Source organism: Astyanax mexicanus, chromosome 4 (genome assembly GCF_023375975.1).
Source record: "Astyanax mexicanus isolate ESR-SI-001 chromosome 4, AstMex3_surface, whole genome shotgun sequence".
Taxonomy (NCBI): Eukaryota; Metazoa; Chordata; class Actinopteri; order Characiformes; family Acestrorhamphidae; genus Astyanax; species Astyanax mexicanus.
This window is the reverse complement of record NC_064411.1, coordinates 47,657,368-47,684,789: the sequence shown is the minus strand read 5'-3', so window position 1 is coordinate 47,684,789 and position 27,422 is coordinate 47,657,368. Positions and strand designations below refer to the sequence as shown.

The 27,422-nt window shown below is 36.8% G+C and overlaps 1 protein-coding gene across 2 annotated transcripts in view; it reads right to left on the bottom strand.

The window, feature by feature from the left end:
• stk11 (serine/threonine kinase 11) overlaps window positions 1-26,596 on the bottom strand; it is a 35,838-nt gene extending 9,242 nt beyond the window's left edge. For both annotated transcript variants that reach the window (XM_022678922.2, XM_022678923.2), the window contains exons 1-8: window positions 26,439-26,596; window positions 23,590-24,663; window positions 11,559-11,642; window positions 7,759-7,848; window positions 7,479-7,611; window positions 5,423-5,559; window positions 3,791-3,918; window positions 649-706 (exon numbers count right to left, since the gene is read on the bottom strand). In XM_022678922.2, coding sequence (XP_022534643.1) covers window positions 649-706; window positions 3,791-3,918; window positions 5,423-5,559; window positions 7,479-7,611; window positions 7,759-7,848; window positions 11,559-11,642; window positions 23,590-23,873 — 914 coding nt within the window. In that variant the 5' untranslated portion in view covers window positions 23,874-24,663; window positions 26,439-26,596. The remainder of the gene's footprint in view (window positions 1-648; window positions 707-3,790; window positions 3,919-5,422; window positions 5,560-7,478; window positions 7,612-7,758; window positions 7,849-11,558; window positions 11,643-23,589; window positions 24,664-26,438) is intronic.
• Between the last annotated feature and the right edge of the window lie 826 nt (window positions 26,597-27,422).

Sequence of the window (27,422 nt, the reverse complement as noted above, 5' to 3'; positions counted from 1 at the left end):
GCCTCATCAGACCTCATTTAGGGAAATGTGTAGACTCTCTCTCTCTTTTTCTTGCTCCCTCTCTCTCTCTCTCTCTCTGAACAGAGATGCTTATTTTGAGCTTCTCTCACCGTTCTCATTCTCCATTCCTCTCCCACTCTGTTTTATCTCTCTCTCTGCTCCTCCTCTTCCACCTACCTGCTTCATTCCTTCGCTCCATCCCTCTCCCACATTTAGCCTCTTTCCATTCCAATGCCTCCCCACCTCAAATTAATCTTGACCCGCTTTCTCCCTCGTTTCTCGTTTCCGTGCTGATACGCACCCACTCCTCTCGTCTATCCCCGCCGCACCATTTCCTCACCCATTCTTTCTACCTCAGTCTATTTTCCACCTCTCATTCCTGCATACAATGCGAATGGCGTCACAGCGCGTCTGCTCCGCTCACACATAATGGTAGGATGGAAAACGCAGTAACAGATTGGATTATGTGCCACTACACACCCATCTACTTACGGGGGATCACTTGGAGAGCGTACAAGTGCTCATAATAGTCACCGCCAGGCAACTGAGTCAGGACTACAATTAGCTACGTATATTCAGGAAACAGGAAATAAAAGCAGCAGTGATCTGTTTACACTTCACACTGATTTTAAAAAGGTCTCAACTTACTTGTGTTGCCTAATTTGCTGTATTGAGAATCTCTTCACAGGATCATATTCAAGCATTCCTGCAAAAAACACACAGAACCAGACAGTTTAAAGCAAGACTCCATACGAGTAGTATTCCTGGGTTGGGAAGGAACAAAATATTGTAATTAATAGTATCAGTGGTGTGGCACTACCATCCGTGCAATGTCTAGTATGGTCACTGTAAAAAAAACAAACAAAAAAAACAACAACAACAAATGATGACACACTCAGCATGGGAGGACAGCGCAGGGGAGGATAACTGGAAATGATAAAGGTTTACGATTAAAACTATTAATATCATACTCAAGCCTTTATTATACTGTGTGTGAGAGTGAAAGAGAGAGAGAGAGAGAGAGAAAGAGAGAGAGAGAGTGAAAGAGAGAGAATGAGAGCTAAAGAGAGCTAGAGAGAGCTAGAGAGAGAGCTATAGAGAGAGAGCTTGAAAGAGAAAGCTAGAGAAAGCTAGAAAGAGAGCTAGAGAGCGCAAGCTATAGAGAGCTAAAGAGAGAAAGAGAAAGCTAGAAAGAGAAATCTAGAGAGTGACCTATAGACAGAAAGCTAGAAAGAGAGATCTATAGAGTGACCTAGACAGAAAGCTAAAGAGAGAGAGACCTATAGAGAGCAAAAGAGAGCTAAAGAGAGACCTAGAGAGCTAGAGTAAGACCTATAGAGACCAAAAGAGAGATCTAAAGAGAGAGACCTATAGAGAGAGCTATAAAGAGAGACCTATAGAGAGCTATAGAGAGAGAAAGATTGAGAGTGAGAAAGACAGAGAGAGCTATAGAGTAAGACCTATAGAGAGAGCTATAGAGTAATACCTATAGAGTAAGACCTATAGAGAGAGCTATTGAGTAAGACCTATAGAGAGAGCAAAAGAGAGAGCTAAAGAGAGAGACCTATAGAGAGAGCTATATAGAGAGACCTATAGAGAGAGCCATAGAGAGAGCTATATAGAGAGACCTATAGAGAGAGCCATAGAGAGAGACCTATAGAGAGAGCCATAGAGAGAGACCTATAGAGAGAGCTAGAACGAGAGATAGAGAATTATTGTGATACACATTATTCGTTATTTTAAGACTATTGCCACTGATTTAATGATAACAGAATAACTTAAAAAGCAATCATACCCTTTTAAAGACAATAAAACTTGAATTAATCATAGTTTGGGAATGATATACTTATTTCTTCATTTATTGCACTTTACACTATGTGTATGGAGTCACGGTTATTGAAGCATTGATCAGTTTTTGAAGCAGGATTGGCTAAAATACTGTTTACTGTTATACATGTAAAATAACATACACATTAACACAACAGCCAATATCACCATTATCAAATACAAGAAAACACCTCAGAACTTATACAGGTGTGGGGTTTTTCCAAGCCAGCCCAAGCCTTGAGGTGACATTTCAAGATCACTAACTCAACAATGACCCAATTTCCACATGTTTTTTGCTGTGAAATCAGGTAAAATGTGTGTGAAATGATCCAAACATGGCTGACAAATAACAGCAAGAAAAGCTTCCAAACCTCATGAGCGATATCAGCATTTCTAAACAAGGTATTCCTGCAGTATTCCTGAGCTTTAGCTTTCATCCCCTTAGAGCTAAATCTCAGGCAGGAATGACCATAAGACCCTCTAATGCAGGTCTAGAGCCTGTCTGAACACTCATAGAGGGACATGCATGCTTGGTGAGATGTGATGGCACAGCCCCCCCTGCTGCACAAAACATTGAAATGCACCCACTGTTTTCCAAACCTGCACCAGTTCAGCACTTCTCAAACCAGTGGAACTGGATGCTCGACTGAATACAAAAGCATAGGCACTTTCACCACTTTTATATAAATTTTTTTAACAAATGTTAATTATACAGCACATTATACCAGGGCTAGGCGATGATGAGTTGAGTTTTTAAAAAAAATAGATATATATATTTTCATTCAAGATATAGAATGTATTTTTAAGAAAATACTGTTCACATGGGGATACACTATGCTGAGTTCCAGTTAGCCCTAACAGTTGGCCTCTCTTCTCTCTGCACAGCTTCACCTAAAGGTCAACATAGATATTTAGAGCAGTATGTAGACCCACTCTAACCTGAACCAATCAGCTCCTTCACACAGGTATGTGAATAGACCTGACACTGTTTCAGCCCAGAAAATAAAAAGATAAAACTCAAATTGTGCTTTTTATTTACTTATTTATTAAAAAATATTTATTTGAAGAATCAGTCATTCATAATTAACATAATTAATTGTGTAATTTAATTTGCCTTTTAGTTGTGGATAATATTAAATGCTGCTAGAAGTACTAGGCTACTCTAACATACAGGATATGACACTGGATGATTAAATGCCTGTATACATGTAGTTTTGTCTCAGAAGTGTCTGTTATATTTAGTTTTTGCTATTGTCTTATGGGAAAAAATATTTTATATTGCCATTCAGCAAACCAATTTTTTTTTTTTTTTTTTTACATATTTACGCATTTATACAATTCTTTATTTGCAGTTTCTGGTGTGCTATTCAGATTTGATTACACCCGTTTTAAAAGTGTATACAACAGCTTGTTCTTTAAAAGAGTCAAAAGAAGAAAAGGCAGAAAAAACAATCCTGCATAATTAGTCAAATTGGCTCACTAATGGTTAATCTGTGGATAAAGTATTATAAATTTTCAAAGAGCAGAGACTGGATTTACAAAAGCTTTCATAAAAAAGGGGAAAAACACATACTCATTGGTCTTATTTACCACAATTATTAAGGGACAATTTCTTCTTAAAACCCATTTAAAACCTATGTTGTTTTCACTAAGATTCCTAGATTTATTTATGTGTTCCAATTTGGGGATTTTTTTTTTAAACTAAACTGAACTGGGGGAAAAAAAAGAAAAGAAAGAAAATCATTAGATTTTAGACATACATTTTTATAAATATAGAGGAAAATGAGGCCCAAAGTTATATTTGCAGAGAAAACAGTTTGTTTTTTTTAAAGAAAAGCCCAGAAAAAAAAAAATCTTTTCCCAAATTTGCAAACTCAATTACAAGATTTTATAAAATTGTAGAACTGAAACACACTAGAATCATTAATAATGTATCTGGAACTGATAAGAACAGCCTGCATACCTTTCAACAGGTCTGTCAGCAGCGGGCCGCACTCCTCCGGAATAGTGTAATCTCCCTTGCCAATGTTTTCAAATAGCTTATAGATGGTATCCCCCTCGAACGGGTACAGGCTCGTCGTAATGTTGTATCTGCAGAGAGAGACAGAGAGACGGTTTACTGCTACAGATCAATACAAAGAGGGCTTTGTACCATTTGTGTGCTTTTAATTTGCTTTTATTCTCCCTATAAGCTTCTGATTTAATCTGATTAACACAATAAGACCATTAATAATTTCTATGATTTACTAAAAAAACAAAAAAAAACAAACACAAAAACAGTTAATCAGCAGTGGCATTAGTCACAGTTTCCTGTGCTGCAGTGTTTGGCTGCATTAGTCAAGGGTCGTCTGCAGGTCACTGTCCTTGTTCTGTGATTTTATCTGTTCTCAGAGAGCATGATGAAAACTAAACTGCTCAAAATGCAGAGACTGACCTAAGATCAGTTCTAAGGCTAATTTATACTCCCTTTATGTATAATAAAGATCACATCTGTTTCATGTGTTGTAACCATCACTGTCCACATAATTGTATGAATCCTATACATTGGTATGCATGATAAACAATATATAGACCGGAGGGAAGTATAGAGTCAAAAGTTCTTGCTAATAAAAAATATGGAAACAGTAAGTAGAGAACATTGCGAAATTGTGTTTTGCTCAATCGTTTTTCAGGAGGGACTTGGGTTCAAGTCCCTTTCTGAGTAAATTGGATACTTTAAACTGTTATATTAAACCTTGAAATATCTTGTCATATCACCCACCCATAATTATCACATCAAGGTACTACTTATTTGCTGTTTTTAGCAAAAGAAAAATTCACGCTGTTCTTTTTTCCCATTATATCTCTACTAGGGACAGATTATGTCTGTCCAATATAATTTATTTTACTTTAAACCTGGATATATGGAGATATTTGATTTATCAGTATTATGACACTCTGCAACATTGACTTCTGTTACAAATCTGATAAAATTATTGTATTATTGCCATATATTGTATGCAGTAATAAAATGTCATTTTATTTTATTTTTTTTGCAGTAGAGTACTATTAAAATAATTGTTTTAATTTAATGTTTTGTCATATTACCAAGAGTATCGCTATTGCGAAAATACCATGAAATATCGCAATATTATTTTAGGGCCATATCGACCACCACTACTGTGTACACAGATATGGATTGGTACTCCGTGCTGCATCAACTCCTCAGTTCTCCAGGTGGACGTTTGTTTCTGGTTGAGAGTATGCTGTGTGTAATTGGCTGCCACTTCTCACCAGTTATTGTTAGATGAGTTAGTGTTGCATACTTGGGTTTTAGGAAAGACACTATATAAGTATAACTGCATTCATTTATTAAAACTACATTTATTGTTTAACCTTATTAACAAGGATATTTCAATAATAAAGATTTTAAATGTTTAAAAGCTTTGGACTGTTATTTTTCCATTAAATACATTTTTATTGTTTAATCTATTATAAAATTCATATTATTAATCATTAGATTACTATTATAATTATACTATTATAATCTACAGTAAAGCTACATCTAGACCCACAACCAGAGTCTCTGCTCTCTTTGTATTAGTGTGGCACTCACAGTGTGACCCCGGCGGACCAGATGTCCACTTTAAACCCTGAAAAGGTGTCCAGGCCGTTGGCGATCTCTGGTGGCTGGAACGCCGGCGAGCCCTGACTCGTCCAGCACGTGTCGTCCTCCGCAAACGGGTGAAGAGCCTGGAGCACAGAGCAGGTAAAGAGGTAAATACATCACATAAAAATACAAAAAAACACTCTGCAAACTTTAAATGGACTTCAAAGGGTGAGGAAAGGGAAGTGTCTGGACTTTGTGACGCATTTGCAGAAGGCTTACAGCGGGAAGATGGAAATGACTCACACAAGTGGTCAAATAAGGACTCTTTCTCTGGAGGACTTTTGGCAGTGTGGCCACCAATTAGCAGCAAATTAACCCTCTGCGGATCACACGTCTTTGCTCAAATGTCAGCCATTAAGCTGCTTTGTCCTTAACTATGATTATTTGCTCCCATGACTAAAAGGTCACTGAGCGGTTGGTACACGTGTATATTATGTGTGTTTAAGAGCTGAAAAAGCTGATCTAGGGTCATCACACATTGTTAAATATTAGTGGTCACATTTTAGTGCATCTTTTCATAAACACTGAACCAAAAGACTTTAGGATACAGTATATGATTAGGTTTGTACCATTTGGCAGTTAATGTAAAATTTTATATTTAAGAAATATTATGAACTATGTACACTGTGACAATTATCAGCCATAACATTATAACTAACATTGTGTCTGCCTAACACACCTGTGCTCTTGTGTTTCCTCTGACAACCCTGGCTAGCACTGCTGGAGCAGCATTAGCGTTAGCTGCTAACTGCACTAAGCAATAAAAATGTATCCACCCCCTACGACAGAAGCCAATATAATGAGTTAATAATTTAATATTATTCAGTTTATCAGTCAGAGGTGTTAAATGTTATGGCTGTTATGTGAATATTAGATAGAGAAAGTACACTGTACACACTGTACACTGTACCACAAACAAGGCCTCAGAGAGAGAATATTCTGAACCCTAAGAGTAAAATATAAATTTTCTTGATTAAGATTATTTTACAATTATAATTGTTAACAAAAAACAAACAAAAAACAAAAGTTACAAAAAATATAAATATAAAATATAATATAAAAATTTTACTATTAAAGAAAAAAAAAATCTGTTGCTCTCATCCAAGTCTATTGTTAGTATCATATTAAACCTTCTATTTCTAAATTTGCAACATTATAGAAAAAGGAAGAGACCTCAACGTAAAAAAGATCCACTTATTATACAACGAAAAACAACTGCCACCAGATTAAAAATAAATAAATAAATAAATAAAAGCTTAAGATAACAAAAATAGAGATTTTCTTTTGGCATTTCTTCTTTTAAACATTATTGAGAAATTGGTAATTAAAATAATGGGCTTAATCAAAGCCAGATTGTTAGATTTAACTAGGGATGGCCCCAATCTGAATATGTAATCAGAAATGGGGGACAATCATGTATTTTTTCAAAGAATCAGAATCTGGTGGAAAAGATCTGGATCACTGATTTATTAAAAATATAACTATACATGTTACTTTACAAGTTCACTATAGACTCTGCTGCACGCATGCATTGAGAATGCCCGTGCATCGTTCACACTTGCAGCGACATGTCCCTCATCTCATTAATTGTGAGTGTGCTTGTGGCTGCTTGTGTTGTTGTACTATTCATCAGCACTGATTTATGGCTGATTACATTATTATTACCTTCTTCCTTTCAAAAACAACAGAAAAAATAAAATATTGACTTAATTTATTTAAGTAAAGATGCATATCTAAATGAAAATCATTTATACTGTTATTTAGTAGTTGTTTATTTTGAGATAAAAATGGTCATTTCTGATAGCATTGTTTCAATAATAATAATAAAAAAAACAACTTGGACATGTTTTTCTTCTTTTTTTCTTTAACTTTTAAGTATAGGATCCGGACTCAAAATCAAATGACTCTGAGCCAAAAACTTTAAATTAATACATCCCTATATTTAACCATAGAAAAATAATTAATATGCAACCCTAGTTACATATAAACGTGAGGATCTCACCTCTGCTACGCCCAGGTCTGAGATCTTTAAAGCCCCATCTGTGGTCAGCAGCAAATTCCCTGGTTTAATGTCTTTGTGAACGATTCCCTGGCTGTGCAAATATTCAAGGCCGTCCAAGAGCTGGCAAAAGTACCTGAGACACAACAAACACAGAGAAACACACTGAATAAAACTGGCAAGCTCAGATCTGTACATAAATTTAAACCAATTTCAACTAAACATTTCTGGAATGTTCATACTGTAGTCTGTCTGAAGTTAAATTTAAGAAAGGGCGGCTTACCCGTGAGCTTGAAATACTGGAAACCTTTTCTCTGGAACACTGTCCAACATTTCCTGCATGCCACAAACGCAGTACTCCATTACCATATACGTGCCGGTAGGGTCAAGGAAGAACCAGAGTCATTGTGGTGTAGATCAGAATTAAAGCAGAGAAAACAAAAAAACCTGTAGTTAAACAAGCATCACTTTAAAGAACAGAAGCCTGAGTAACTGAGTGACTGCAGTCCACACTCAACACTTAACACTGTGAATAAGGAGGAGTGACAGGGTCACGCAGGTCAGCTGTATTAGGGAGCCATGGCCAGTGCACAGAGACAGCTTTACTCATTATTCGCCTGTTAGGGATACACTGTGACTGTGACTATGTGCTATGGGTAGTTTAGCATAAGCAGCCAAGTCATGTTGACAGTTCTATTTTTGGGAAAAAAATGTGGTGAGAGATGTGTGATAATGCTGATAAGTCACATATGAACTTTAGAAGAGAGAAAGAATTAGAATTTGGAGTCTGGAGACTGAATTTGGAGAAATTAGAATTTTGGAGACACAGACCAAGTTTCTTTTGTCCCCAGCACTTTGTGTAATGCGGTACTGTTACAAATTAACGATTAGTCGACAATGAAATTCGTAGTCGACAAATTTAAATAATCGACATAGTCGATTATATCAACTAATCGTTGCAGCCTTATTCATCAGTAGTGGAAGATCTTTATATAAAAAATAAATAAATAAATAAAACGGCAATTAAATACTAAGTTATATAATTACAGTACCGGCACAACTTCAGACATACTTTCTAAAAAAAAACCCAATGTTTTTCATTATTTCTTTATTTCATTCATTTCCTACATTGTAGATTAATATTAAATGCTTAAAAGACATGAAATGAATATTAAAAGGCATGAAACCAATTAGGGACGCATATGAAATTATGTGGTAAACAGTAAAAAAATAAAATAAATAAATAAATAAATTAAATAAAATAAAATAAAAAAGTTGTTTGTCCACCACAATCCCCTGATCTAAACCTGATGAACTGAGATGGTGATTTGAGGTGATCTAATTGGGATGAGCTGGAGCTTACAGCATGAAGGAAAAGCAGCAACTATTGTTCAGCACCTCCAGAAACTCCTTCCTTCAAGATGCTGAGAAAACTATTCCAGGTGACTCTCCCTCATGAAGACTCTTAGATTAAAATAACAAGAGTGTGCAGATTTGTCCTCAAAGATAAATGTGCTACTTAGAAAAATCTAAAGTATAAAACATATTCTGGCTTAACACTTTTAGTTTACAAAATATTTCCTGTATAGCTTTAAATGTCTTCAATATTACTGCATATAAAATGCAAAAAAACCCTAACAAAAAACACATAAAATAAAGAGGTGTGTCTAAGCTTTTGACTGGCTATGTATGGTGATTTAGACCAGTGCTTTAACCAATTGAACAGGACTAAACACATGGTATAACTTTAATATTCAACGATACATGGTATTATTATTATTATTATTATTATTATTATTATTATTATTATTATTATACCGCCCAACTCTAATCAGAATATCAGAAGAAATTTGCATATGACGTACAAAAGCTTGAGCTATTCTAATGTCTGGAACGACAGCTTAAAGACACAGTAAAGCCATGCTGTTTATAACAGAAACAAAGAGAGCTTGGGAAAATGGTCAAGGAAAAAATAATCACGTCCAGTTTTGCTACATAAACCTAGATAAAAAAAAAGTTCTAAATGGTCGTCTGGGGAAACAATTAACAAATACGAGGAAAACAACTGATCTGAAGTTAAAAACCTCTTTAACTAAAACATTAACAAAAAAATGTATTTATTATTTTTTTTTTTAGATTTTAATTAAGCGCTTGCATGTACGTAGTCTACAGTTCTAATTAAAGCTTGCCTGAGGCGAGCTCTTACTGCTTCATTGTGCACAACATGTTCTAATCTCGCCTGAGACTTCAAGTCCTACCGACTTTTCACTCCGCTGCTACAACACACACTCAAACCATTTAAAGAAACTGACTGCAGAAGAAAGAGCTGTCATAATACTGAGAGACCTGAATTAGTCAGTCAGTCGCCTTCCTTAAACCATTCTACAGTGTGCGCCTTTCTTCAGCATGCCGAGCGCTCACTCTGTATCTCAGTAAAAACAGCTGAACAAATACTTAACCAGCTCTCTTTTAGATTAGGCCTCTCTAAACTCATTTATACAGTTTGTTTTAATGACTTCTTTTGACACGATCTGTTTGTATTAGGGACTTTTATTTTGATGGGTGGTCTGTTTATATTGGTGACTTAATTTGAAATAATAATTATTATTATTATTATTATTTTATTTTTCTTTATTTTTTATAAAGCGCTTTATCAAGGACCCAAATACGCTTACAATACAAAGTACATAGAACACACACTTAAAACAGTCAACAAGACTGTGAAAGAGTTTGTTTGTATTAGTGGCTTTTATTATGAAACAGCCTAAGCAGCTGTATTAGTGGACTCATTTTGAATGTATTTTTTGTGAAAGTGGCTTTTATTTTGAAAAAGTCATTTGTATTAGCAAATTATTTTGACATGGTCCGAATTAGCAGCTTATTTTGTTGGGGAATTTTGTTTGTATCAATGACTTATTTTGACACAGTCACAGTTTATATTAGTGATTTATTTTTGATTGTGTTTGTTTATATTAATAAATTATTTTGAAATAATCTTTGTTTGTTTGTTTGTGTTAGTGACTTATGTTGACAGTCTAATCGGCTGTATTAGTGGACTCATTTTGAGTTTGCTTCTAGTGAAGATGGCTTTTATTTTGAAAAAGCAACATATTTTTACATGCTCTGTCTGTTGAATTAGCAGCTTATTTAGTCATAGTCTGTTCTTTTGCATCAGTTATCTTGAATTGGCATGTCATTTTGTATTTGTGTATTTTTTACAGACATTTGTGACTTATTTTGTCACATTCTATTTGTTTATTTGGTTTAGTAACTTTTATTGTGACATAGCCTTTTGTGATGTAGTGGTTGAATGGAGTAATTTGCTCTATTGTGTCTTTCATTCTGTTACACATTAAAAGTTAATAGCAGTTGTTTTGAGGTTGACGTACATCCTTCTACGTCCTCCTATGCCTCACACTAATAGAATTCTGCTCTTTACAATGTGTCTCCTTTCGAGGATAATGGTACAATATTTACAAACTAACAGTTCAGAGCTACAGGATTATTGCTGCAAAAAAATATATATTTTAAAACAGCAGCAGTAAAACCTAATTATATATGGGTAAACTTTGACGATGAACCCACAGCTAATCTGCAGTCAGAACTGTGGGGTTTGATCTGTACAGATCACAAATTTGAAACATTTTAAACAGCATCAACTCATTTTACTTTAGATTTTACAATAGTTAGGATGGCAGGCAAACATGTTGACAGCTTCTTAGTAACAGTAATAAATATGTGTGACATTTGTGTGTAAAGTCGCTCTTTCCAGCAATCAATCAATCTAACAGAGAGGCAGCAACTACGCTCACAGCGCACTCAGATAAGAGGACATTTAGAAGGCAGATCGTGCTTTCTGTATAAATATTTCATACTAAATATTCCAGGAGCATTTTTAAGAAGTTAGCTCAGGCTCCACTGTGAATACAGACACAGAAGGTGCAGTTATCAACAGCAGCAACAGAGTGTGTGCGTGTGTGTGTGTGTGTGTGCGCATGCGAGTGTGAAAAAGCAGCAATGAGATCACACTTGCGTCAGCAGGCGAGAGGGTGGAGAGAGTGAAACACACACTGGAAAGGATATATTTTCTGCTTCTCTTCATTGTACAACACATCCACCAAATGGATCACATTTTTATGCTGTAGTCTTCGTAGCAGCTGAATTTCCCTGAGGGGAGAACAGAGAGAGAGAAAAAAAAAAACACATCAAGTCAAAGATTAAAACCCTACATTAAAAACGAGCCTACAACTAGGGCATAAAAATCATAGGCCACTTCATTATACACAGATTTATACACACATAAAAGGAATTGCCCAGCTATCTGCTCCATATATAGCACACTACTGATTACAACATCAATTATTCTGACTCATTTCCCTCTACCTAGTAAAAGAGCAAAAAACGAGAACAACCTGAAATGGACTTTTAAATGAACCCTGGAATGAAAAACTGTATTTTTCTTGGCACAGCTAAATAAGAAATACATACAGCACAAGTATACTGTATACTATACTGTTCAGTATACTGAAGAAGCATCATAGTTCACAGTGAACCTAAAAAAACGTATTTCTCTATTTAAAAGAAAATACAGGATAATGAAACCAGAGATATAAAACTTAACAATTGCAAAACCCCAAAATTGGTATGTTACAATCTTGTCTAAGATTGAAAAGCCGTACTAGTCAGCCTAAAGCTGTGACTGAGGGGAAAAATGCAACTGAAACTCTAGAAGAATATGCTGTTATTGGTCATTTTAATCAGTTTTTGAGACAACCATCCCCATCACTGGTAGATTCTAGTCATAAAAACATACATTAGAATGGCTGTACGAACCTGGTTGTGTGAGTGTATTTTCTTTTATGTCTGTTTTATTAGTTTAATTTTTATTGATTCACGTACATTGTATACTGAAGGTAGGATCAATAAATCAATGTATTGATTAGATTGTATCGTTATGTGGGTTTCATAATCAATATTTTTAATGAAACATAATTAAATGAATACTGGTTGTGGGATATTGCGTAAAATTTACACCAGTAAATCAATTATTCCTGTTATTTCCTACTTATGCCAAATGTTTTCCCACTACCCTACACCTTCCACAAAAGCTTGTATTAGCTTTAGCAAAAAGGCCATTTTTAGCCTTACAGATGGTGTGATCATGAGGAATAGCTTTTTAAAAGGCTGCTTTCAACACTTAAACAAAACAAATGCAACAAATGCAGAACCCAAAATTCATCTGAAAAATGGCTCTACACTGCTCTCCCACAACTGTCTAGTATGTTTGCACTCCCAGATGTGTGGCAGATGTTGTTGAAGTGTTGTGGTGCTCCCCGAACTATAAACCACACAGCCATAAAAAAAGACACAAATTGCTTGATGTTTGATTGCTTTGATGCTGCTTATACTCACTATAAATCAATGCCATCAGGTAAGAGAATATTTCCCTTTTAACGTAAAATCTTCATTAAAAGTAGTCCAAGACTGGGCTAAATTCTTATCTGGGAACTGCCCCTTTATTTTTTAACTTCACACCATCCCAATAGAAAAAAACAAAGACAGCAAATCTATCTGGTAGGACTTAATCATAAAATAACAAAAGTTATTGTCACAGTGTTAAAAACAAAAGTTATACTAAGGTAATAAAAAGCTTATATTTTTTTCTGCCCATAAGCTCTTTGTTCTTTGTCACATACTAACTTAACAGAAACTCACCTAACATACATAAACCAACACATTCTATTATTCCTGTTACAGAACACAATGCTGCACCTGCCTCAACTATACTCTAACCCTGTTGGAGTAAAACTGGTTTTACGTCTGTGAAAAAGATGTTTTAACGTACTGTGTGTAGAGATGCAGAAAATAGATAACAGATAATTCTGAAGCTTTTCCAAGTCTGGTCTAAGTTTAAGCACGGAAATAAATCACCAACAGCAGTGAAGCTGCGGTCATGGTGTTATTTAATTGAATGCTGGGATCAATCCATATCCGGAAAAGCAGCCCAGAGTGTTGTTAAAATATCATTTCAGTAATTAATTCCTCTAGAGTTTTTGTTTAATTAGTTCATGTGGTGGAAAGTCTGAGCCCACAGCAAGCAGACGGATCTGATGTAGTTAAAACATTTAAAGACATCCCCTCGGTCGGAGAAAACCTCTTTAGTTGATGATTGACTCTGCTGCTAGATAAATTTGAGAGAGAGGGTGTGCATGGGTGTGCAGAGCAAGCGAAAATGCCACATTTAGAGCAGCGCAGCGGGAACGTCGGGTCTCATTTAGGTGCAAACACATTCAAACTGTATCCTGATGCCCTCAGGTTTCGCTTGCAGCCACAAGACGACTTTCTGCCCTGTTTAGCAAGTGTACAGCTCAGCGTCTGCTCAGAAAAATACTTCTGTTAGGGCTGCACATTTAAAATAATTTAGGCTCCAAATGGTCCACCTGACTGAAGTGCTGTCAGTTTAATCGCAAGTTTGAATTCCGGGTTATGTTGCCAAGTATCAACAGGCCGAGTCTGAGAGCACAACTGGCATCAGCAGTCGGAGTCTGAGAGAGAGCGGAAATAGTATCAGCAGCCGGAGTTCAAAAGAGAGTGTGCAATCGCTATCAGCAGTTGGAGTCCAAGAGAGAGCACATTCAGTTTCAGCAGTCGGAGTCAGAGAGAGAAAGTGCGACTGGAATCAGCAGCTGGAGTCTGAGAGAGAGAACATGATCCACATCAATGTGCGAGATTGTGCGACAGTGTGCACAGTTGGCATCAGCAGCCGGAGTCCGAGAGAGAATGATTGGCTCTGGCTACTCAGTAATGGTACATCAGCAGCAGTTCGAAAAGAGGCAGTGTTGAGAACACTGGTGGACATGTAGTATTTCCACATGGCATTTCCACAAAAACTAGTATTGGTGGCCTTTCTAGTAAAAGGGGAGTTCATAGGAACAGGGATTGGATAATTGGTCTTCCATAGTAAGGAGAAAATAGGGTAAAATTAGGAACATTTTTTAATGAAAAGCTGTCTGCAATGGCATATTGTAACTTAGCAGCCAAACACTTTCTTGAAACATCTACTGCATGTCATATTAGCAGACTGGCAAATCCTGAATGCTCCGAGGCATTCACTGGCATTCATGCAGCACCGCCAGTAACATAACATGAGGCAGGCTGGTCTTTGTGGAAATACCACATGTCCGCCAATGTACTCCATCATAATGTATTCATTCCAGCACCACATGTTTATATAACACCCCAAATGTGGCATAGGATTTATAACACTGCAGAGACACACTGTCAACCAGTGTATTCTCACAACAATACGATTGTGTATAGCTGCATAACAGCACATCTGTGGCATTACAAATCATACTGTGATTTGCAGTCTAATGTATTTACTGCTTCAGCTATCAAACAGGACCATATGGTTATTATTATTTTACAAATAAACAGTGAGTCCTGTTTAGAAACTGTTTAAACATGGCTGACACTAAACATGGCCCATTAAACAGAAAATCACTTCGCCATTAGTTACTGAGCTAATAACTACTGTCTTATTACAGCCATGAAAGAGAAAGTTCTTAATTTTGGCTGAAAACACTGGATACGTTCACATGAACACTACCAGGGCTGTCCCTGTCAATAACACTTTTTCTGTCAAAGCAGCAGCACCATGTACAGTACCAGTCAAAACCATAAATGCAATAAAAAATATCTACATTTTAGAATAATAAATTGTTTAAACTATGAAGAAAAACATCTTGCCATTTTCTGTCTGAGAGCATCAGTTTTGTTGTGTAGAGGAAGAGTTGGTATACAGTGAATAGCTCTATTTGAGTAATTAAAAAAAGGTAGATCATCATCAAAAACATTTTGATGAAACTGGCCCTCATCAGGACCGCCCCAGGAAAGGAAGACCAAGAGCTACCCCTGTTGCACAGAATAAGTTCATCAGAGTTACCAGCCTCAGAAACCACAAGTTAACAGCACCCCAGATAAGAGCAGCTAAATGATTTAACACTTTTAAATTAATACATGATTCCTTATGTGTTCCTTCATAGTCTTGACTGATACTGTACTCAGTTCTTTATAAGGATGTAATTCCATTTTATGATATATTATTATAATTATACATTTATCTTAAATAAATAAATACATTTATTTAAAAATTTAAAAAAATTATCACCCAGAACGAACAATCATTGTGACATGTCTACAACAAAGACACTGTTAAAACTTAAAATACAATCTTTAAGTTAATATGCATATTACTTTAAAACGGGGGACAATTAATATGATATGATAATATGTTTTTTTGTAAAGAAACCACGTTTTTCCAGGATGAAACACTAAAGACTAAAGAGCTGTCCTGCCAGAAAATATGGGACATCCCTTTCAGACTCTTCTCCTAAACATCTGAACCAAAATATTTTAAATACAAATAAATAAAAACGTTGTGTTTTGGGCAATTATCAGTGATAAACTGGGTAAATGATAAAATGTACTATGTTTTTATGTTTTGAAATGGTAGATTTCAAAATATAAAGGGTTGTAAAAGGAAGAGGGTGGACATTACATTACAGTTGCAACATCTCACAAAAGAGTTTTGAAAAAAGCATGTCCTAAACCAAAACATAAGGTTGTACCACCAAGCAGCTTGTTCTCTTGTTGCATACAGAAGACAACACACATGTACTTAGTGCAGAATATTAAGGTCACCTTCGGTAATTAGTGAACCATAGGACAAGGCACTCAGACTGGGATGTTCCCTGTAATTTTACACACATTACCATGTACTACTGGTAACCCATTTGCATTGACTCATCATTTACACTTCCTCTACTATAAACAGCTGAACAACACAAGAAAAGCAAGAGATGCAACTTCCTTTACTATAAATAAACCACAGGCAATAGTTCAGAATGACACTGGTCAACCTTTAGCCTATACTTTTACCATAAAGAATCTAATAACCCTGAAGTTCACCTGTGTAAAAATCTGAAGTTTCTAAAACATTATAACAATGTAGAAATATGAGCTAAGCACTCCCACTATGATCCTAATGAGTGGGTTGGATAATTGGCCGTGTATATTGGGGAGAAAATGGGGGAAAAAAATAGAAATAACATTATAAATAAATAAAAGAGTTTATTTTATAAAAGAAAAACATAACAAAACAAAAGACTATGGGATAAGACAATTCACTTGTGACCTCATATTTACTTACTGTACATAAACTAAATAGTTTTCTATCTTTACCATATCTTTATCATATCAATCTTTACCATACAGGCCTGCTTTATGTTCCAGCCCACAAAGACAAGGCATTTTGCTGCCATCAGCCAACGTACAAAGATGCAAGTAATTCTAAATCCATTTATCATGAAATATATTAATATAAAAAAGTACCATAATTAAATTGAAAAAAGATAAAAATGTGAGTTTCTGCATGATAGAGGTTTTGGCTTTATACTTGTGTATTGTTGTTAACAAACTAACTACTTCTAATCTCATTTCCTGCTTCTTCTCCTTTACTCCTGTATCCCACTATTCACCTTGGCCTCCTTTAGGCCCTGGTCCTTTGGTCCCTTTGGATAAAAGCGTCCGCTAAATGTAATGTTATATAACTTCACGTATAACTAGCAGGCGTGTAACAGTACACGAAAAGTTGATAGTTTGGACCTTCTGAATCAGTATGTGTATGAAACAATGAGGGGGGAAAAGGAAAAACAAAAACAAAAATTAAATTAAACTAACCCATTTTATTTGATTTAAACTGACAGTTTTATTTGATTTAAATACCACAGTTTCAGAGTATACCACAACAGATCCTACAATACCATGAAAATATGCTGCCGACAGCTTACAGCTTAAGGTTTTTGTGAGCGACATGCACTTGTGATATTACCAAAGTTACCCTCATACTTAAAAACACATACTGTTACTCCACAAATAACTACACTTCTCAGCCAATCAGATCTGTACAGATTTTGGCGAGTGGCGCACAAACAGTGGAGGTACGAAGAGAGATACAGCAGGAGGAGTATAACGGAGGAAGGGTCATTCAGATGGCGAGCTCTAAAATAGAAACGCTACTATAGTGAAGACTCAACCCACATGTATCCTATGTTCTAAAACTGTAGTGCTAATTAAAGCAGCAGCAGCAACGTAAAGCTATGCAACAAAAATACAAAAATACAAAAATACAGATCTTCAGATCAGATAAACCTCTCAATCTGATGAGAGGGCTAAATAATCAGCTCATTCACATGTGGACGACGACAGACCAGATTTATGAAGAAAATTAAAAAGTAAAACTTAAACTGCACTTTAATTAAACAATTTAGATGAACTTTTTAGATGCAAAAGCACTGTTTTGTTTTATTGTATTTCTTGTCTTTACTTGAAGTGGAAAAAAAAGTCGTTCATCAGAGTGTGCACAAGTAAAAATGGGGCACCAAGTTATCTATTGCCTTTTCTAAGTTGGATCAATAACAATTACATTTCCCCCTTCATCAGCAAATGATGCATCGACCAGCAATATACCCCTTTACCCCAAATCACCATCTGACCTACAGAGAAAAAATATTAATTCAGGCCTGTTTCAAGCTGAAAGAGCTGAAAGCGGCAGTCCTGCAGAAGCTTCATACATGAACTGACCCCAGGGGAAAACTGGTGCAGCAGATAGAGCCATAAATACTGTTAGAAACTCAAACACAGAAAAAAGAAACCCAGAAAAAGAAAAGCCAGGGAGAGCGAAAGAGAGAGAAAGCCTGCCATAGGACAAATATATCCGTGTGCTGTCACACACACACACACACACACCTGAAATGCTGTGTGTCTATCAGTGAGCTCTGCCTGTTCCCATCACTGATAATGTTGCAGAAACAAAAAGCAGCAGGGCAGTCGACAGTGAGCGCGACAGCAGGCAGTGTACTGTGTACTATTTGATCTATTTACAGAGACAATCAGTTTAGCTATCACATTCTGTTCTAGTTTTAGAGCAGACATTATTCAGAAGTTCGGAATTTAATGATTTACTGTGGTGGTGATAGGAACTAAAATAAGGCTGGATGGGATCTGAGTGGTGCAGCAGACTAAGGCACTGCCACAATGATCCAAGGAGCGCAGCGCAGCTTAGCATCAGCAGCCAGAGTCAGAGTGAGCACAGCTGGCCTCTCTCTCATTTATCATCAGTCCCAAGGTGATGCTGGTCATGTAGCTCATGTATCAGAGTCGGGTCACTGCACTTTCCTCTGTGTGCACTGGCTACTTTGTGATGCTGCATCAGCAATAGTTGAAAAAGAGGCAGAGTCTGACATGTAACAGATGAGGACCTAAGAGTCCCAATTTACTTAATAAAACAAATGTCTGGATGAACTTGTTCACTCAATTCTGAATGCTTATAAATTATTATTTTTTTATGTTTGATCCTTGAAACGTATCCCAAAACTGTAAGTAAATATATGTTGCAGGGTTTCCACTAAATATATTCAGAGCAGTGGCCCACCAAATACAAAACTTTGCAGAGAGCTTTTAATTTGAAACAAGAGACACAAAGTGTGACAAAAGGAAAAAGAAAAACATAAGAAATATAAGTAGAAGAATACAAGATTATGTTAACTTAGACATTTACAGTGTAACAAGGCCCAAAATCTGGCGATGGCACCTCTTTCATGACTTACATGACAATACTCCATTTAATTACAGCCATATAGAGAGCACAGAAATCAACAGAAGACTAGATAGGGACCTGATGATGATACAAATCTGAAAGGAAACACTGTATTGCATTTTTAAATAAAATTTTGGATTATCTGTCATGATACACAACATGAGTGATAATTAAAATCTATTAGATAATTAAAGTCTTAAAATCAGTGAATATATACATTTGCAATGTCCCATTTGCCCTTCCATACTACTTTTTAACCTGCTATGGTTAGAAACCCTACTGAAGCTCAGTGATTAACTGTTCAGCAAAAAACAGCCAGCTCACCTGTTTCCATGGCTGCAGCAATTTGTTTGAATGCTTCTGTCTATACCTGGCAACCAAGGGTGTGAAAATGGGACTGGAGGATGGGTGGTGGGCAGATTCAGAGGCTACAACCCATATGTATATATATAATCATGATGTACTGCAGAGTTTAAATAAGAAAATATTGGCCTAAGCTCTGCTGACAAGAGCTGCCAGTGCTTAAACTGAGCATGTTTTCTGATGACACATCTTGATAATGTTATTACATGAGTTACTACAGAAAATATAATCCTTAAATGGTCCTTTAAAATTATTAGATATAATGATTTGATTATTTAAATGAAAATTCAAATATAATGGATTTACAGTTGCGAGTAACTTTCTGAAACAAACACTAAACCAGTGTATATGGATGGCTTCACTTTTCCAGGTTTTAACTATAAGAAAGTTTAATAAAAAGCCTGAAAAGCAGTTTAATAGTGCACTAAACCACACTAAACTATTGCTCAATGATATCTCCACTGTTATTGAGCAGTGTAAATCTCTCCTGCCCTAGTCTACTGACCTCGATCGCGCTGGTGAAGGCCAGAGGCTCCACTCCCCACGGCATTCCTCAGACACGACTATGGGAACGGGAGTGGCGTTACGCAATCCCAGTTCCCCTCCACAGTGTGTATGTGTGTGTTTGGGTCTGCCAGTCAGGGCATGCTGCCTCTGGGAAGCAGGAATGCTAATTGCTGCTGTGAATGAGGAGGCTACTACGACATCCCAGCAGCGGAGCCCATACAAGGCCAGGAGAAGGACATGTGCTTCTTCTTTTCTTTTAGTGTCTCAATTTCTCTCAATTCTGTCACTGATGATTGTTACTGAAAACTCTCACTATAAGTAATAGATGTTTATCAGACATGGGAGACCAGATCTTCTAACATATTTAGCCTGAAATAGCTTTGCTTACACTGTGTGATGACACAGTTAGCTGGGTGTGTCTTACTGGGGGTTAGCAGTGCTTTTGGCCAAAACTAAAAAAACAACAAAATTAACTATTTGGCAAATGGTCGAACACTGACACCATTTAAAAAATAAAGTAACCTTATTGTATGTTTGTCTTGCTTCTCAAAGAAAGATTAATATTTATTGAATCCTAGCAGACATACCAACAAAGCACAATAAAGTTACCTTTATTACCTTTAAAAAAAATGCTATTTTAATATTAAACTGACCTCAAGAGTAGGCATGAAATTACTGTAGCAGTACCTCAGCAGTGCTATTATAGTTAAACATTTTCCACAACAGTGCCATTTTAGTCCTAAATGTACCTTAGCAGTGCTACTGTAGTCAAGAACTTACAGTAGTAGCGCTATTGTCCATTGTACTAAAAAGTATCTTAGCAATGCTATTCTCATTATTGCCTTAGAGTAAGTCCGAACAGTGCGCTTAACCACACACAACAAAATATTGCTCAATGATAAGATCACTTGTACTGAGAAGTGTAAATACCATAGCACTGCTACTATACTTATTACTTACATATGTACATTTGAAGTGAAGTTCAGACATCGCCTTAGAACATGCCTCAGCACTGCCATGTGCTACTCTAGTCATGAATTTACATTAGCAGTGTTCTTTTTACCATAAATCTGTGCTGTTTTTGCCACACATTTAGCTCAACAGGCCAAGGACAATTTTATTAATTATTTGACAAAAAATAAAATAAATAATAAATATTTAGCAGTGATGCACTAATTCAAAATACTGAACCAATAGTCATTTTTCATAAAAATCTACCACATGCAGATATGTCTACCCAAAATGATTTATTTACTCCAATAACTGGATACACAGATTGTATAACTAATATTACGTACTTTTAAATACTATATTAGATACTGTAGAAAATAAATAATTAAATAACTTAATCAATCAGTGCAAATACCATGACATATAAGGAAAACGCTATGACGTTTTTTTATTACCAACATCACCCAGCACCACTTTACACACTCTGCTTCCCAACTGTTCTAAAACAGCACACTTATCAGCCAATATCTTGAGTTCAGATCAGCTAAACTCAAGTTTTGAGCTCCGACCAAAAACAAAACCGATACAGCTATCTGTCGTTCCCGTCCTCGAGCATTTCTCCGCCTGAGAGACGACACAGATAAAGCGGGAACACACAAACACTCTCGCAAATATGAGCAGGGGAGGATCTGTGATGTAGGTCCAAACCCACAACGCTATTTAAGGAGGCACCCCGAGGCTCCACACAGCAACATTTTAATTAAGCTGCACGATGTGATTAAAAATCAAACGGATCCTCTCGAAAGGAGGCAGCACCAAGTTAAGGAAATTAAACTTTACTTTTGAATGGCATGAACAAATGTATAAAACATAGTGTCTGTAAACTGTTTGTGTTTCCATAAACGATAATGATGGAGGTGTCAACTTAATGCATGCCGATTATTAACCACATCATGTCAAGAGTGTAGTCTGAAACTGTATAACCGGCAGCATACATCAGCTGTAGCTGTGTAAAAGAGAACAGGAAGAGAGGGTGTTCTATGTTTTGCTTGAAATTTAATTACAGAAAATAAACAGCTAAAGCAGAAAAACCCTTACACACAGAAAGCAGATGTGTCAGGTGCCTGTGAGACTCCCTGGTTAGCTTTCTCAGTCCTGGGGTGCGTTACAGCATTTAAGAGGTTTCTGTGCCATAACACACCCCCTTCAACACTGAAAGGACTTGTTAATGAGCTGATTAGTTAATCAGCTCATTAACAGGACCAGGACTGAGAAACACTGGGCCAGGCCTGTCAAAATAATTACATAATCGAGTTATCATACAATATACGGACACAACCTCGATAATTTTTGTTGACCTCAGTATCACCCATTGTGTTTACTTAACGAGGAGAGGCCATAAATGTGAATGAGCCAGTGTGTTGACTTTGTTTTAAAGGAATGGTTTGCTTTTGTTTATGTTTTATTTATTTATTTCTATTTATTTCTAATTGAATCGTAGAAACATACTTAAAATGTTCTTATTTCTTTGTGCACAAGTGAAACTGCTTTATTGTATACTTATATTTTAATTAGATCAGTTAAACTGATAAACAGTAAATCCTTTGTACTGGAGCTTCGTAATAGTTTCCCCTATCTAAACAGAAATATGGACATTTGGGTTAATGTTTTAAATTAAGAGCATTCAATCACTGATGTAGCTCCCCTTCTACAAAAGGTGGTAGATAGAAATGATAGTGCATTGCAATCTTTTTATATTCAGTTTAAAAGCAAGATAGCTATGCTCTAAACAGCATCAAATAACATTAAATGATCTGTTGTACTGTTGGGTTATCATAGCTAGTTGCTTAATGATCAGTGTCCACAGCAACAGCTACTTCAGACTGACCTGCATTCACTTTATACAGCATAAAAGTATAAAAACAATCATGAACCACTTGATACTAACAGAAATTTTAACACAACAGCGGAAGAAACTGCAAAGAAACTGCAAAATGCTTGAGTTCAGACAAGCTACTAAGCCACTGCTAAGGACTACTACATGGCAGCTTCACAGGAACTGTCTTCAACAGTTTAATTCAGTGGCACGTATTAGAGCAGATAGCTGAATTAACTGGTCATTGCTGCACCTTGCTATCTCACCCTCTTCTCCCATGACAGACAGTGCATCAGCCTGTTGGGACGGACTGTGGTGCTGATACAGCGCAGTCATCAAGAAGCATACTGCAGTAACACGAGCCAGAGAGAGAAAGCAAAAAGGAGCACGGATGGATTGACTGACAGAAAGGTTGGGTGAGAAAGAGACACGTACATAAAATAAAACATAGAAAATGGGACAAAAAGTGAACCGACAGACTGACAGTTTGTGGGCAAAAGAAAGAAAAAGAACTGCAGAAAGCAAAAGTAAAGTCAAAAAGTGATAAATTAACAGGCCAAAGCAAGAAAAAGTTATGAGGGAAGAATAAGACAGAGGAAAAAAAGGAAAAAGCCTGAATTAAAAAATAGAAAAAGTGCACAGTTGGATAAATAAACGACAAAGCAAGTAGGAAATAAAAGAAAGAAAAAGAAAGAGAGCATGATAACAAATGCAGACACTCAACTTTCCTTAGATGACACTACTTATGTTGTACTTACTTTTTCACATTGGCCTCTCCATTAGGGATCCTCCTGAGCTTCTTCTTCTTGAGGATCTTCACAGCTCTCCTGCACAGAGTCTCTGAGTCCAGCATCTCCTTGACCTTGCCGTAGGAGCCCTCGCCCAGCAGGTCCCCCATCAGGTACTTTCCGATCAGCTTGGCTCGCTTGCGCCGTGGCTGGTAGATCACCTCGGTGGAGTCGATGCGGTGGATAAAAGTGTCCATGCCCATAAGCTCATTCTCAGTCAGGTAGTCCAGATGCTGAAGCTCGCCGACGCTCATCTTCTCTCGTGACCCCCTTGCTTACTTTCACTCTTTTCTCCCACAAATCCCCCCGGTGCAACTCAGTTAGTATGGGGTGGGGTCTGAATCCAGAAATTCAGTCTGATCGAGGGTGGGGAGGGAGAGAAGAGGAACTCACTAGATCGGCATCAGAGATGATTCATGCCTGAATGAGGGCGGCAACAGCATTGCTTTCAAACAGGCTCAGATACAGAGGGACAGTAAACATGAGTGGCAGTCGTTGCCAGGAGGGGAAGAAAGAGGGCTCAGCAGAGTTTTAACTGGGAAAGGAGCCAGGGAGGTCCAGTGCAAAATATAAAAGATAGAGGAGTAAAAAAAAAAAAAAAAGAAAGAAAAAGAAGAGAGGAAAAAAAAAAAAAAAAGAAAACCCAAACAGGAACCCTTCACTTCACTCACCACCAACCTTTTAGTGTCCAAAAGATGCTGTCCAATTACAAGAAGGCTGGTATTAGCCTACATTTGGTATGACTGGGCCCTTATTCATCTCTGACAACATATCCAGTGCAAAGTAAACCAGTTCCCGAGGTGAAATCCGGCCTTGGGCCTGCAGTCTATTCCTTCTGCACGACGGATGGGATGATGAACTCTATAGCAGCAGATACTTCAAGCCAAGACACATCTTCACAGTCCAGTAACAGCAATGTTGTGTTTATAGGTCCAGCAAGCACTTCTTTGGTGTACTCTATAGATGCTGTAGATAGCTTCTTCTGGATGACCTCCTATGGCAAACCGCAAACAGTGCTTGTCTTAGGACATCCAAAAAAAAAACCTGAAACAGAGGAAATAAAAGGATCAGAAACAGAAAAACACAACTGAACCCCTTTCATAATTTAACAGATGAGCAAAGATGCTTCACAATCATTTATTGATAAAAATAAGTCAACATAAAATATAGGGGAGGTTTTCTAGACAGGAATTAAGTCTAGTCTAGGACTAGGCCTAATTACCCATATTTACTCAAATTAAGTGTTACCACTTTAGATCAAACTGTTTCCTGAACAGGGTTTATACAGTTTAAGCCTAGGAGTACATGATGACAAGGATTATGCCTAGTTTTAAGACTACACAGCATTTTAAATGTAGATTTTTTTTCCCCTTTGAGAAAAAAAAACTACTACAGTAAACGACTAGGCTTATTTCTTGTCTTGGGAAACTGCCCAAAGTTCCAAAGCTTTTATGTTTTTTTTTGGTAGCCCCAGCTGGGAAAACAAAAGCCTGACTAACTCAATCAGGTTTACCAGTATAGGATAGCTGTATTTTCAATCAAAGTTGATAACAAATAGCCTAAATTAATATTAAAATGTTTCAGATGATTTGGAGATTTACACCAGATTGTAACAGAAGTCAATGTTCCAACATGTTATGATACTCATAATGCAAAGAACAGAATATTGCACATCCCTACTAGCTAGGTTGATTTAAGATTCAAGATATTTATTGACATATCACAGTACATGTGCACAGGTGAGTGAAAAACGTGGGTGCAGGTTCCCATTAGCATACAAATAACAATATTTACAACATATCAGAATAATTAAATTAAGAAATATGATTGTCCATCACCATCGTCAACTTGACCATGCTAAAACATACTTAAACTGTATAATCCAGATATTTAATAGGTTACTTAACCTAGCTAGCTAGTTAGCCAAGTATAAATATGACGTGTTGAAGCAGTTAAAGGTCTACAGGTTAAAGAAAAAAGACATTTATCACTATAAAACTATAAAAGCAACAGTAGCTGTAGTAGCTAAATCTATCCAGGTTAACTTAGCTAGCTACCTCTACAAACACTGTCAACATATCTTAAGTACACAAGTTTGACAGCTATATATTTAGCAAGTTAATTAGCTATCTTTGATAACTAGAGTTTGACAAGCCAGCTAGCTAGATGTAGCTAAGCTAACCTAGCCAGCTATGTTAGCCTACTACCTAGCAGCAAGCTAACCTGAATGTCGCACAGAAATGTGAGACATATTTAACTGTAACTTCTTCACTACAGCGAAATAGCTCCTTAAAATGCATTACACCCTCCGTGTTCATGTTATAAAAGTCTGCAAATTATATAAAACAAGCATACGTGATTTAAAGCAGCACTCAATGAGAAAGGTTACCATTGATAGCTGTGTTAGCTAGCAAGCTAGCTAATCCTTCATGGTTAAACTAGCCAAAGTAAGCTATTCTAAGCTAAGCTAAGCAACAGACCCGAGTTCCCGGCCGCATAGCGAAGAATGGACACCCGCAGCCCTCAAACCGCCTGTCAAACCCGGTTAAAACACATCCACACACAATTAAGGTCCACTAGCAATTAAACACACAGCTTATTAAGCTATCTATCTGTTTCATTTAGCCAAACAAGCGCGGTTTAAACAGATATCAGCGGCGGAAAGGCAGGCCGGCCGGCCGGAATGAGCAGTCAGTCAGTCAGTATACCTCAGTAAGGCAGCAGGCTAACCGGCCAGTTAGCCCCACTCACTGTAAGTGAATCCAGCTGAACTAGGCTAAGCTAACCGCCGCTCAGCAGCCACTGTACCCGGGTCTCACCTCAGCACGCGGACACTAACAAGCCAAGACCTGAAACTCCTCGGTCTGAGCGCTGTTAGTGTTGTCACTCCAGCACTATAACCAATTTCTCCGCTCCAGCTTTTATTGATGCAGCTGCTTCAAGGCTGTCGCCATCTTGTTTACCTCCCCCCTCGCGCGCGCTCGCGCTCTCTCTCTCGCTCTATCTCTCTCTCGCGCGCTCTCTCTCTCTCTTTCTCTCTCTCTCTGTGGTAATACTGTATACTCACTTTACACTTTACTATGGAGTCCCTAAGGTGACACAATGTTAAAAATAATAATAATAATAATAATAATAATAATGTGTGGTCACGACTAATTAAAGCGTGGTTATGAGATCCTAAAGTATAGATAGATAATTAAGGAATGCGAATGAGATAATTAAGTCATGGCCACGACTTTTGTTTTTGCTAGCGGTTAGCTGCATTAGTTAGCATCTATCAGCTAAACCTAACAGACGTGTTCATTTGTTTATTATTATTATTATTATTATTATTATTATTATTATTATTATTATTCATTTAGGCGCTTGTTATGTGTGACATTTCATAAGGTGACATTATGTTAAAAAAAATAATACGTGGCCACAACTAATTAAAGAGTGTTAATGAGATCCTAAAGCGTGGAAATTATATAATTAAGGAATGTGAATGAGATAATTAAGTCATGGCCACGACTATTTTTTTGCTAGCGGTTAGCTGCATTAGTTAGCAGCTAACAGCTAAACCTAATAGACTTGTTTATTTGTTTATTATAATTCTATTATTATTCTTCACTTAGGCGCTTGTTTTGTGTGACATTTCATGAGGTGACATTATGTTAAAAAAAAGGGTGGCCACGACTAATTAAAGCATGGGAATGAGATAATTAAAGCATGTGAATAAGATAATTAAGGCATTTGAATGAGATAATTATCTTTTTGCTAGCGGTTACCTGCGTTAGCTAGTTAGCAGCTAAACATAACAG